Below are 12,733 nucleotides of genomic sequence, written 5' to 3'. Positions count from 1 at the left end.
CCTCCATATGCCGCGGAAGGGGCCCAAGAAATAGCAGCAGCAGCAGCAGCAGCAGCAGCAGCAGCAGCAGCAGCAGCAGCAGCAGCAGCAGCAGCAGCAGCAGCAGCAGCAGCAGCAACAGCAACAACAACAACAACAACAACAACAACAACAACAACAACAACAACAACAACAACAACAACAACAACATTTTTTTGTTGTTCTGCAGGGGAAAAGACATTTTAGGGAGTTCAAACAGTATTTCTTAGGTGCCATAATGAAAAAGTTAAGCCTATGCTTGTGAACTTAAAACCCAGTTTTCTGTGCTCAGAATGCTGATGTGATTCTGTCTTTTCAGCATGGAAGAATGTGAAGCTCTCTGTACCAGGTTGGCCATTATGGTGAATGGAAGGTTCCAATGTATTGGATCATTGCAGCATATTAAGAGCAGGTGAAGAACAAATGCGTTCTTTCATACATGGGTAGCATAGTCAATCCCACAGTACCATACTCGCCTTCAAAGATTATCTCAGCAGCCTATCTTGCAATGTGTAGTAAAACTGGAATAGAGAAGCATTTGACTCATGCTTGACTCAAGCATTGACTCATCTTAAAGTTAATTTATCATACTGAGGATTGAATTTTTTTTAATAAATAGCCTGTTGATGTATTGTTTATTTTTAAAAACCTCAGTGACTTGAATCTTTACAGTTGACACCAAATCTCCAATAACTTGCCTCTCAAGATCTTCTTTGTTTTAAATTAGAAAGTATTTAAGCCCCAGAAATTGATATCAGTTACTAATTCATGGATTCCAAAGAAAGCCAAGATTTTATATTTTCTTTTCTAAAGCAGCTTTTGTCCAAAAGATCTGATTTTGTATAGTGGTAGAAATAAAGAAAAAGTCATGGCAGTGTACTGTTTCCACTTTGCAACATGTCCCGAACTTTTATGGCAAAATGATAGTCTTTCTACAGGAAAAGGGACTATAATGGTCGGCTTGGGTCTTGTTTCATTATCTAGAATTCCAGGGAGCTCTTTCAGCAAAACATAACTCATGTCATATTTTGCACTTCTTTCTAGGTTTGGACGAGGATTTACTGTCAAAGTTCACTTGAAGAATACCAAAGTGAGCATGGAGGCCCTCACAAGGTTCATGCAGCTGCACTTTCCAAAAACATACTTAAAAGTAAGAGACTGCCCTGCCTTTTTATCTTGACTGGTTTTGACAGTCATAATCTAATATCTTAGTGGATGTTTATTTATTTCAAGGTGACCATAGCTTTATTATTTGTCTTAATATATTTATTAGTTCAAGATGCTTAAGATACTCTGAAGCATAGTTAGTATGAAAATAAAATCTTCAAAGTAGCTATATATTTTTGTAGGTACTTAAGAGTAACACAGTCCTTTTACATACCTTTATTTCTTCGTCACAAAGACTTTATGACCATATTGTATTAGTTTTCAATTTGTATACTTAACTAGTTTATTAGTCATATATGTTTCGGAACTGAGGGATGACAGATACGTATGACCGAGGGTATTTCTTCCTAGAATAAAAAAATTACAGAGTTGTTCCAAAATGTCACAGCTAGAAGAGATTATCTCCTCTGCTTTCCTCATTTGAAAGATAAGCACACAAAGTTTTGAGCAGAGTTGCTTGGAAATTGTGTTCTTAAATCCCTTGCTAGCTGAAACATTGCTCAATTAATTTCATCTTGCAGATATGTATATCAACAGGATGAACACACACAGATATATGCATATAAATCTCACATAGTACATATTTAAGTGCACTTGAAAAAGTTGTCATTATAGCATCTTTGATGTGCAGGTAACTTATACAAGATGATTATACCAAATGATAGTGTAAAAGGAAAGCAGGTATGGTGTGATGAAGAGAAACTGCTTCAGAAAAGCAAGGTGTTAAAGATACTCCAAGGAAATAAGAATAGATTTCTAAGTTTATGGTAATACTGTGAACTAAGTAAATTGAAAAGATTTTTTTTTTTTTTTTTTGTCTTTTTGTCTTTTTGCCATTTCTAGGGCCACTCCCGCGGCATATGGAGGTTCCCAGGCTAGGGGTCGAATCGGAATTGTAGCCTCCGGCCTACGCCAGAGCCACAGCGCGGGATCCGAGCCACATCTGCAACCTATACCACAGCTCACGGCAACACCGGATCCTTAACCCACAGACCAAGGGCAGGGGTCGAACCCGCAACCTCATGGTTCCTAGTCGGATTCGTTAACCACTGCGCCACGACGGGAACTCCTGAAAAGAATTTTTTAAAGAATTTTAGATTGAGTTAAGAAAGAGTGTGGCATTATTTAAATGAAATGCCTCCTAGACAATGCTTTTGAAATCTGGCACCTTTGGCCAATATAAATTGAATAGCCAATCCTTAGTCTTTTATAACAATTCTAACATTTAAAACAATGGAATTTCTAAAAATGATCTCTGAAAAAGCTTATATCAGCTAAGCATCCTCTGACATCTGCAATTCCATTCCACAATATTTTTTTCTAGTCAACGCTATAATGACTTTATAAGTGTGCATGAATGTAGAATGTTTTGGAATTTTCATTAGCTTTTTAATTTGTTTTCTCTGTGACATTCGTGAAACTTTTTACCTCATCTTCAAATGCTGTTAGTTTCAAAACATACCCTTTATTTACACTGTAGTATCGTTTTCAGTGGAATGAATTTCAATATATTCTGAGCTCTTGGTTAAGTTATGTCTAGTCAAGCCTGTATTACCAAACATTGATAAATACATTTTTCCCTTTGGTTCCCACAGGATCAGCACCTCAGCATGCTAGAGTATCATGTACCAGTCACAGCAGGAGGAGTAGCAAACATTTTTGATTTGCTGGAAACCAATAAGACTGCTTTAAATATCACAAATTTCTTAGTGAGTCAGACTACTCTGGAGGAGGTAAGTTGGATACCATGATCCATATGTACAACATCACATGAATTGTTATACCTTCTGATTATTGCTTTTTTTTTTTTTTCTGTCTTTTTACCATTGCTTGGGCCGCTCCCACGGCATATGGAGGTTCCCAGGCTAGGGGTTGAATCGGAGCTGTAGCCGCTGGCCTACACCAGAGCCACAGCAACACAGGATCCGAGCCATGTCTGCGACCTACACCACAGCTCATGGCAACACTGGATCCTTAACCCACTGAGCAAGCCCAGGGATCGAACCCGCAACCTCATGGTTCCTAGTCGGATTCATTAACCACTGAGCCACAACGGGAACTCCTGATTATTGCTTTTTAATGGCATTCAATTTGTTTTTAATTGAAGCAATATCCAATTTTGTACCTGAAAAACTTAGCTTAATTTATTCTTAAGTGCATTTTGAGATGTTCAAAAAAAATGTGAAAAGCATTAACTATTTTTTATGGAGAAAAGAAGTTTTTTTCCTTCTATAAGACATCTGTACCCATCAGTTACATGAACATGTAAAGCAATAATTATTTTCACCTACAAAACAAATAGCTGTTAATACTTTCCTTATTTTCTCCTTGGTAGGTTTCTTAAATAACATTTCTATTGATTGGCTCCCTGGATTAGGGGAGGGTGAGAATATCTAGTGAGAATATGGTGCCAACGCCTTAGCTCTATTAGATTCAGGCAACCAGAATGGTAAATGCAGCATTCGTTTGTTTCATTCATCTGTCTTAATTATATTTATATTCAATAACTCGAGGCTTCATAGGGCATCCTTCGTCATCTTTGCACTGTTTTAGTTTTATACAGTTCAACTAATCTGATATATAGAACATTTGATTGTACTTGTCACTGGAATGGATCTGAAAGTGAGGCTATAGAGGCCTCTGAATAATGCTGCATGTTATAGACAATTTTTTATGGGGAGTTAAGAAAATTATAGCTTTGCCAACACAAAAGATTTATCCCTTGACTTGTAACCAATAGCGAGCATCAGGTCTGGCACAAAATAGACTATACTTTCTGGATGAATCTATGACTAATAGAATTAATGATTTTAAACAAAGTCATAAAGGACTGCCTGTTAAATAATCAGTTGACTGAACGTAATGTTAATGTGAGCTTTCTATACAAATTTTATTTTCGTGCATTAACTCTTAAAACTAGTGAAATTTCTCAAACAGCAGCATCATACGAACATTTGATAAGGGCTTGGGTTGGGCTGCTTGTTTATACTTGGAAGATATTGTTGCCGATCATATATATGCAAATATTTGGCTGAATATATTCAATTATCACTTTAGATTTATATTTTTATTGTAAATGTAGTTATAGTTGTAGATATAGATATTATTTTCAGACCCCAGTTAAATTTCAATATCTGAAGGAAGGACTGCTAGTGAGAGTGCATGTGTATGTTTGGGCATGCCCCTGTGAAATCTAGTTGTCTTCTTATTTGCTCTCGCATTGTGTGCACGTGTGTGTGTATGTGTGTGGGAATTCACCTTATTTTTTCCTTTGGTTTACCAAGTACTAATGGCTTTATTTCCCTTGAAAAATCAGGTTTTCATCAACTTTGCCAAAGACCAAAAGTGCTATGAAACTGCCGATACCAGTAGCCAAAGTTCCACCATAAGCATTGACTCACAGGATGACGGGCTAGAGTCTTAGTGCCTCCAGCAAACTCAATCTCAGCAAATGGCCAATGGCTTCATTTTGAGGAAGAGCCACAGAAGATACAACTTACTTAAAGTATCTTAATTTTAAAGTTATTGTATTGTAAAGTTACAGTTCTGTAAGGCTAGCCTGTTGCTACTGAAATGAATTCCTGTCTACTCAACACTGTGAGCATGCTAGTGCATATGTTGTTGATTATTATGCAAAGGTGAAACTACCTGAATGTCTTAATTTATTACTTTCAATAAAAAGGCAGCTTAAAAGGCATGGTTATTAGTAGATGAAAAGTAAGAGTGGAGAAGAAAAGGAAGGTTGTCACGGGTAGGAAGAATATGGAGAGCAAAGAAAATAATTTATTTTCAGAAATAACGGAATGAACATAATCATGAATACATGAATCTATTGTGATGTGTAAAGTGCCAAAAGCCAAATTAACATCAGCAGTAAGGAGTGGGCACAATGTCTAGAATGTGTGTGTGTGTCATTTTCAGTACCTGTAAATACACGAGGACATACTGATGCCCCCAGAATGCCTTCTCCCAGAACGCTGCAGAAGGGCAGTTTACCCTGGTGGTAAACAGAACTTGGATGTTCTACTGCAGTGCCTTGCCATAGTAAGGCGCAGGGCAGAGCCAGAAGCTGCTTGTTCTTGGGGGGAAATGGGCGTGTCAGCTGGGCAGATGCAAATCCTAAAAGACCAGAGAGAATTCATGTGCTGCTGGCAGACAACATTTTTTTAAGCTCTTGCAGAAGCCTCATATTCTAGGACTCTCTGCAAGCAACATTCCAGTGGAGGGGAAATGAATATGAAGGTAATTTTCATCTAATTACCCAGCTGACCTAGAATCATATATATGGCTATAAAATGGACTTTGTAATAATGCCAATTATATGGCCCTCAGGGAAGGTGGTTTATATAATATGTGTGTGTGCGTTTGTGTGTAAGTATGCCAGCTTTGACAGAACTGTTTCCATTTTAAACGTCAATAAAATCAAAATTTAGTAAAAAAATAATTCATGAAGTCATTTCATTTGTTACAGAAGAGCCAGGAACCTAAAATTGGAATCATGTGGTCCCACGGGATCTGGCCCCTGCTTATGTCTCCACCTTCATCCCTTTCTTTTCTTCTCCTTTTTTTTTTTTTTTTTCATTGTCACACCCATGGGTGCCGGAGGCCAGCTCCGGTGGCCAGAGAATGTACACTTTTCCTGAAGGAGAGGGATGCGAGTTGGCTTTTGCAACGGAGACAGCCTCTTTGTCCCTTCTTTCAGGGCGCTGGACTGCTCAAATTTTATTGGCATAAGTGGTTGATTATATAGACAGTTTCTAACTACAGATTACATCATAGTGTTAAAAGTACATTGGTTAACTTTTACATGGTACAGCAGCTAAACATCACGTTCTAAGATCTTTATCTTAACTAAATTTAGTGAGTACAATTTAAGGGCAATTAGGTACAATACATCATGTGGGAAGGAGGAGACTCAGTACAAATCATCCCATGGCCAGCCAGTCTTCACAAGTTGAAGAGGTCACAGACACAAGAATTTGGCATTCACAAATCTTGTTTTTAGACCGGTGCTTATCTTTAAAGCGTTATGGCAAGGAGACAGTGTAAGAAAATATAAACCAACTTAACTAGCTATCACTTAAAAGCTTCTATAACTCATAGCTAGGTGTCTTTTGGTCATAAATAATATATGCTTAACTTCTGTGAACCTCATTAAAATCCTAACTCTAAAGTTTACTGTGTAACTAGTTAGTAGATGAACACTATGTTTTAATTAATTTGGATTTAAATAGGGGAAAGTCCTTCAGGATGAAATTCTTATTATATTATTGTTGTAATTTTGTTAAATCACAAATCACCACAGGAAATTAAGAATGGAAAATAAGAATAATAAGTAAATAATCAAGAAAGACTGAGGAAAAACTGAATAACAAATAAAACAACAGGAAAGACTAGGTCACCTGAGAAACAATCCATGTTCTCTGGTGCAAACATGGAAATTGTTTTCCCAGGAAAGCCCCAATTCTTCCCAATCAACATCAGAATGAGAGCTGTGTAACCTGAGGCCTGCCCTCGGCTTGTACCATACAGGCAGGCTTTCATCCTGACCAGAAGACCACTTTTGGCTTGTACCATTCAGGTGAGCTCCCTTCCTTGGTTAGGAACCTGCCTTCAGGTTTTTCTGCCGTCAGGCAAGGTCCTTTTTTTGAGTCCCCGCATCTTCTCGGCTCCCCGCACATGGGTACATGGAGGTTCCCAGGCTAGGGGTCAAGTTTGAGCTGCAGCTGCTGTCCTGAGCCACAGCCACAGCAACGCCAGACCCAAGCCATGTCTTCAACCTACACCACAGCTCCCTGCAACACCAGATCCTTAACCCACTGAGTGAGGCCAAGGATCGAACCTGCATCCTCATGGATACTGGTCAGGTTCATTTCCACCGAGCCACCACGGGAACTCCGATCCCTTTGTGTCTCCTTTTCCTTTTTAAGATGTAGCCATGCTGGCCACTTTTTGATTCTTCCAGAGCACCAAACTCCTTCCTATCTCCAAACCTCTGCACATATTTTCATATGTCCCCCTGCTTGAAATGCTCTTCCCCCACAATTTATGCCTAGCTAACATTCTACAAAATGTGATTCTTCCTCAAAGAAGCTCTCCTTCCCTACTTTCTCAACTGAAATCCAATCCTCCTGTCCTAAACTGTATTATCTTTCCTATTTTTCTGTTAGGGCATGCATCCTAATTTTTAATATATTCAGACTAACAGTATATATATCTTAACAGATGACAACAGAATTTCTTTTAGGATAGAAAACATCCTTGTTGAATATAATAAGCTTTTTGGTATAGAAGCTCTGAGAGGATGGGTGTCTTCTGGAGTCCAAACAACCAAAAAAAAAAGGTCAGTCTCCATGAAATAATAAAAGGATATTTTATTGTTCATTTTGTTTGTTATTGTAGTAATTGGTTGCTGGCTTGCTTCTGAGCAATTGTAGGAAGGAAAGCACAGTGAAGGAGGAACCAGCGAGATGGTAGAAGGCTGAGTATTGAAGAGATGGAAGTCCGGTGAGCAATCTGGGTGGTTGAGAGGACTTTTAAAACCATGAATATCTCCCCCACACTGGATTTTAAAGACGGTATGAAAAAATGTAAACTATCTCATTATTTTTATATTGATTACATATTGAAATGATAGTATTTCAGATTAATCTCGCCTATTTACTTTCTTCAATGTTGGTATTATGAATTTTTTAACTATAAAAATAATTTAAAAATAAATAAAACCATGAATATCCAAGTGCATTTTTCACATTCAGTTTCTGTGCAGCCATGCTGGGGACTGCCCTCCTACCCCTAAGTCTTTTTTTTTGGCTTTCTAGGGCTGCACTCACAGCACATGGAGGTTCCCAGGCTAGGGGTCTAATCAGAGCTGTAGCTGCTGGCCTATGCCACAGCCACAGCAATGTGGGATCCAAGCCACATCTACAACCTACACCAGAGCTCACAGCAATACCTGATCCTTAACCCACTGGGCGAGGCCAGGGATCGTACTCATGGATATTAGTCAGATTCGTTAATCACTGAGGCAGGACAGGAACTCCTCCTACCTCCTAAATCTTGATTAAAGTTAGTGGCATTACAAAAGCTTTAAGTGAATGAGTGTCTGGGGAAAACTGAGGAAGGGCTGTATTAATGTTTTCTTTGAAAGAGATGCAGAACAGTGACTACTTCATGATGGAGCAGAAGCCTGGCGGGAGAGGAGACTACGAGACAGAGAGGTCCAGGTATGTGCTGAGCAAAGCTTCTGATCCTCCAGGATGTGGATCGGGGGCATTCTAGCCAATCTTATCTACCTCTCAATAGGCAGGGAAGTCCAAGCTGGCCCCTAGATGACAGTGACTGCCCTTTTACTTGAGTGTCTATTTAGTGTTCCTTGCCCTCTTTAGACATGAAGCTCTGTGAGGACAGAACATCTACTTTGATCTTCCTGGTTTTCCCATCAGTACCTGCAAACACAATAAATATTTGGGGCAGTCAATAAACATTTGTTGGTTAAATGGATAAATAAGTAAATAATGAGAAACAAAAGAGAAGCTAGCATGGTTGATATGGAAACCAAGCATTGTTATTATATTTAAATCTCTGAAATGCAGTGAAGTTTCCCATTAGATGATTTATTTATGGAAAAGAAAAAGGAAAGCCAATGCTGATTCCATAATACAGATATTACAATGAATCCACTAGAAGAGGAGGATTCTGATACCTTCTTTGAAATCAGAACTCTAATGCTTTGCTTTTGTACATTCCGGCACACTTACTTCTTCTTTGTCTTTTTGTCTGTAAAGATGTACTGTATAAGAGTGTCATGGTGCATGTTTACATATAAGTAAGGAATATACATTAAAAAACTATTTGAACCCACATCCCATTGGGTTTCTCCATAGTAGAGAAATGTTTATAGAGAATTTCCAGTTCTCGGAAGACTGCCTCTAGTCTGGATAAACTGTACAGAATCTGCTTTTAAATATGAGTTACCTGGATTACCTCTGAAGATTATGGCAATATTCACTTCACCTGTAAAACCTGATTTTCAAAATATTAAGCTTTTGGCACAAAATCAGAAGAAAAAATGGAAAAATTATATGTATAACTACCTTCTCCAAATATGCTTTCCGCCTGAAGGATCCCATTTTTCTTCTCAGAGATGATAATTCCCTAGACAACTGCAAATGGCCTCCTGGGTGAGGTGGGGGTGATTGGAACCTCCTACCCCCTCGGGTCCCTGGGAGGCTGCTTGCTTCATTAAGGTAAGCTTCGCAACATAAGTTTTTAAGTATGATAACATCAAGCTAAAAGGGAATGATACTATTTCCTTTGGATTTTTGTTTGTTTGTTTTTGTCTTTTTAGGGCTGCATCTGAAGCATAGGGAGGTTCTCCAGCTAGGGGTTGAATCAGAGCTGTTCAATACCAGATCCCAGTTGCGTCTGCAACCTGCACCACAGCTTCATCTTAGCAGTGGATCCTTAACCCACTGAGCTTAAGAGGCCAGGAATCCTGCGTCCTCATGGATAACAATCAGATTCGTTTCTGCTGAGCCACGATGGGAACACCTCCTTTGGCATCATTTGTTACAGAGGTAGTCTTATCACCCACTTGCCTATAAACCCAGACTAATTTTCCGTAATATGTAGAACAAAGTGCAAACTCCTTAACTGATCCACAGAGCATTTAATAATCCAGCCCCCAACGCATCTGCCTCTCTTCCTCATGTAGTCTTTGCTCAACTTCAATGAATTTCTTGCTATTTTCCACTTTGACAGATCTTTTCTCACTCTCCATGTCACTTTGCTCACACTACTCTGTCCTCTTGAAAGAGCTCTTCCCTATTCCAGTTTAGCTTTTATCTAGAAACTCCCCTTCTTTTTCACCCTTCCCTTGTGTATTTTCTTTAAAGAAATCTTCCCAGAGAGCCTCAGGCAGAGTTCATTGTTCTATCCTCATTACAAAAACATTCTGTGCAGGCCTCTGCAGATGCGTTTCCCTGTTGCATTATAATCATCTCATACTGTCTTTCACTTCCCATTACGCTCTGAGTTCCTAAGAGTAGAGAACCTGTTATTCTTCCATCACTGAATCTGTCATACCCGGCACGGTACCAACATGTTGCTCAACAAATCTTTGAGGGACAAAAGAAGTCTATTTCAATTTTGAAATATTTTCATAATTTTTGCTTTGAATTTTTTGCAATTACATTTGTTTTAGCTCTAGAAGACAAGCTATTACAATTTAATGATAACTGCTGGGGGAAAAACGTGCAGATGACCAAACATTTTACATTTAAATGTTATTTCTACATAAAGCACATTTCATCAAAATGCCAAGCATTTTGAACATACCATTATGTTATTAATAGTATTGCCTGATATGGCATTTGTTCAAAAATACGAAAATAAAAATGCTATTTAAAAGAAAATACCTTCACCAATATAGAGTTATGCTTAGTCACTCCCATTGTACAAGTGGAAAAACGAAGGTAAAGGCACAGTTATAGCTAAAATAACAGCAGCTATGACTTACTGAGAATTCCTTATGTGTGAAAGACTAGGTCAAGTTTGCCACATCTATTTGATTTTTATTTAATTCTCACAACATACTTTCAATTTATAAGGCCCTTTTTATTGACAAGGACACTGAAGTTTGGAAAAAATAATTATCTTAATAATAATAAACAAAAAAGTAAATTTGACTCCAGAGACTATTTTATGACATAGAATTCCCCCTAGGAAAAAAAAAAAAAAAAAACTTTTGACTTAGATACTTAAGTTCCCTAATAATTTAGGCATGAGCTGTATTTATGGCTATGTCAACAAGACAAGGAAACCACTGTCTCTGTTTGCACCCAATTAACTGCTTTCATGACCACTGCAGTAGAGACCTCTGGCAAGAACAAGAAGACTCTGACCCTAACTATGCTTTTCCCCAAGAAAACCTCAGGAAGAACTCTAGTCTTCCATCCTATTCCCTCTGAAATTCCTCACAAAGAAACCCAACCATGTCAAGTAGACCTACAAAGATTTACTAACTAGTTATTCTTGTTTTAACTCAAAAGACTTTATACTTCCTGGGATATTGTTGTTTTTAGTACAGTAATTTTGTTATTTAACTTCTTTGATTTCTTTTCTCATTTTATATCTATTTCCATTTTTATGTTGTATTATTCCATTCAAATGAAGCAAAACTCCCAGTATAATGAAGCCAGCGCTATGAAATGGTCTATGCCCTAAATAAGTTATGTCCAAAATGTGTCTTTCAACACCTCAAAGGAATTTGCAATTCTTGTTGCCTGGATTTCATTGAGAAACCTCTAGTGAAAAACGGAAAGCCCCTCACTGAAACTACCACTCTTGGCAACTCTTTAGAGTTGCAAACCAAAATCTTTCTCAAAGACAAAAGTTGCAATAAGCAGCACAAAAGAAATATTCAGCACTATCGGAGAAGATCTTTCCTTTATCTAAAACATTCAGTCACTACATGAAGATACTTATTATTATTTATTAATTAAATATTATTGGACTAAAATACTATAAGCAAGATGTCCACATTATAGTTTAAGAAGGAAATAAATGGGAAGTCTTACCAAAGGAAAACCTCAGATAAAACTCCAGAAAATTCCTGCAACTTTTTGTCAGATTCTTTCATAAAATGCAGTAACACACATTAACTAAGTGAGGGAATGTTCTTTTTATACTAACTACTTTAAGACCTTTTCTGATGCCCATCTCAAATAGAACTTCAAAAGTATTCTCCCGTTGTGGAGGTCTTCCCCAAACTCTTTCTTAATAATGAAATTAAAGTATGGATTACCTGGAGTCCCTGTCATGGCTCAGTGGAAGCGAATCTGACTAGCTCCATGAGGACGCAGGTTCAATGCCTGGCCTCCCTCAGTGGGTTAAGGATCCTGCGTTGCTGTGAACTGTGGTGTAGGTCACAGACACAGCTGGGATCTGGCATTGCTGTGGCTGTGGCAAAGGCTGGTGGCTAAAGCTCCAATTCGCCCCCTAGCCTGGAGACCTCCATATGCTTCAAGGGCAGCCCGAAAAAGCAAAAAAAAAAAAAAAAAAGAAGAAAAAGTATGGACTATCTTATTAAATATTTTATATTTATTTAAGGAGAGACTTTATAACCTTTCTTCACAAGTGTGTCCTGTCTAACATTTCAAGAACCTCCCTGAGTAGGGAAGCTGTGACATGACTTATAAGTATAAACTATATCATCTACTGAATACAGAAAGTTAGCAATTTTTTTTCACTTACTATTTTGCAAATATAAGGAGAGAAACTAAGCTGTCATATATAGCAGACACTCTCAGATGGCCCCTAATTATCCTCACCTCCTATTTGCATGTTCTTAAGTGATCAATGTCCTTAACTTGAGTGTGGGCAGGAACTGTTTCTAACAATAGAATAAGGCAAAGGAGTTTACCTTACATAAGTTTATAATATTTGTCTTGCAAGCCTCTCTCTCTCTCTCTCTCTCTCTCTCATGGCTTTGAACAGATAAGTCATGTTAGGGAAGCCCACTTGGCAAGGAATTCAGGCTGCCTCT

General features: G+C 38.1%; 1 protein-coding gene across 1 annotated transcript in view; it reads left to right on the top strand.

Annotated features, from left to right (window-relative positions):
* ABCA12 (ATP binding cassette subfamily A member 12) overlaps positions 1–5,626 on the top strand; it is a 353,621-nt gene extending 347,995 nt beyond the window's left edge. The window contains exons 53-56 of the mRNA XM_084999025.1: positions 338–430; positions 1,063–1,168; positions 2,781–2,918; positions 4,502–5,626. Coding sequence (XP_084855151.1) covers positions 338–430; positions 1,063–1,168; positions 2,781–2,918; positions 4,502–4,609 — 445 coding nt within the window. The 3' untranslated portion in view covers positions 4,610–5,626. The remainder of the gene's footprint in view (positions 1–337; positions 431–1,062; positions 1,169–2,780; positions 2,919–4,501) is intronic.
* Positions 5,627–12,733: the final 7,107 nt, after the last annotated feature.

Source organism: Sus scrofa, chromosome 15, assembly GCF_054392235.1.
Source record: "Sus scrofa isolate SSC_HxYL_T2T_F1_AM1 chromosome 15, Sscrofa_HxYL_maternal_Yorkshire_Landrace_v2.0, whole genome shotgun sequence".
Taxonomy (NCBI): Eukaryota; Metazoa; Chordata; class Mammalia; order Artiodactyla; family Suidae; genus Sus; species Sus scrofa.
This window is presented reverse-complemented; position numbering and strand designations above follow the sequence as displayed.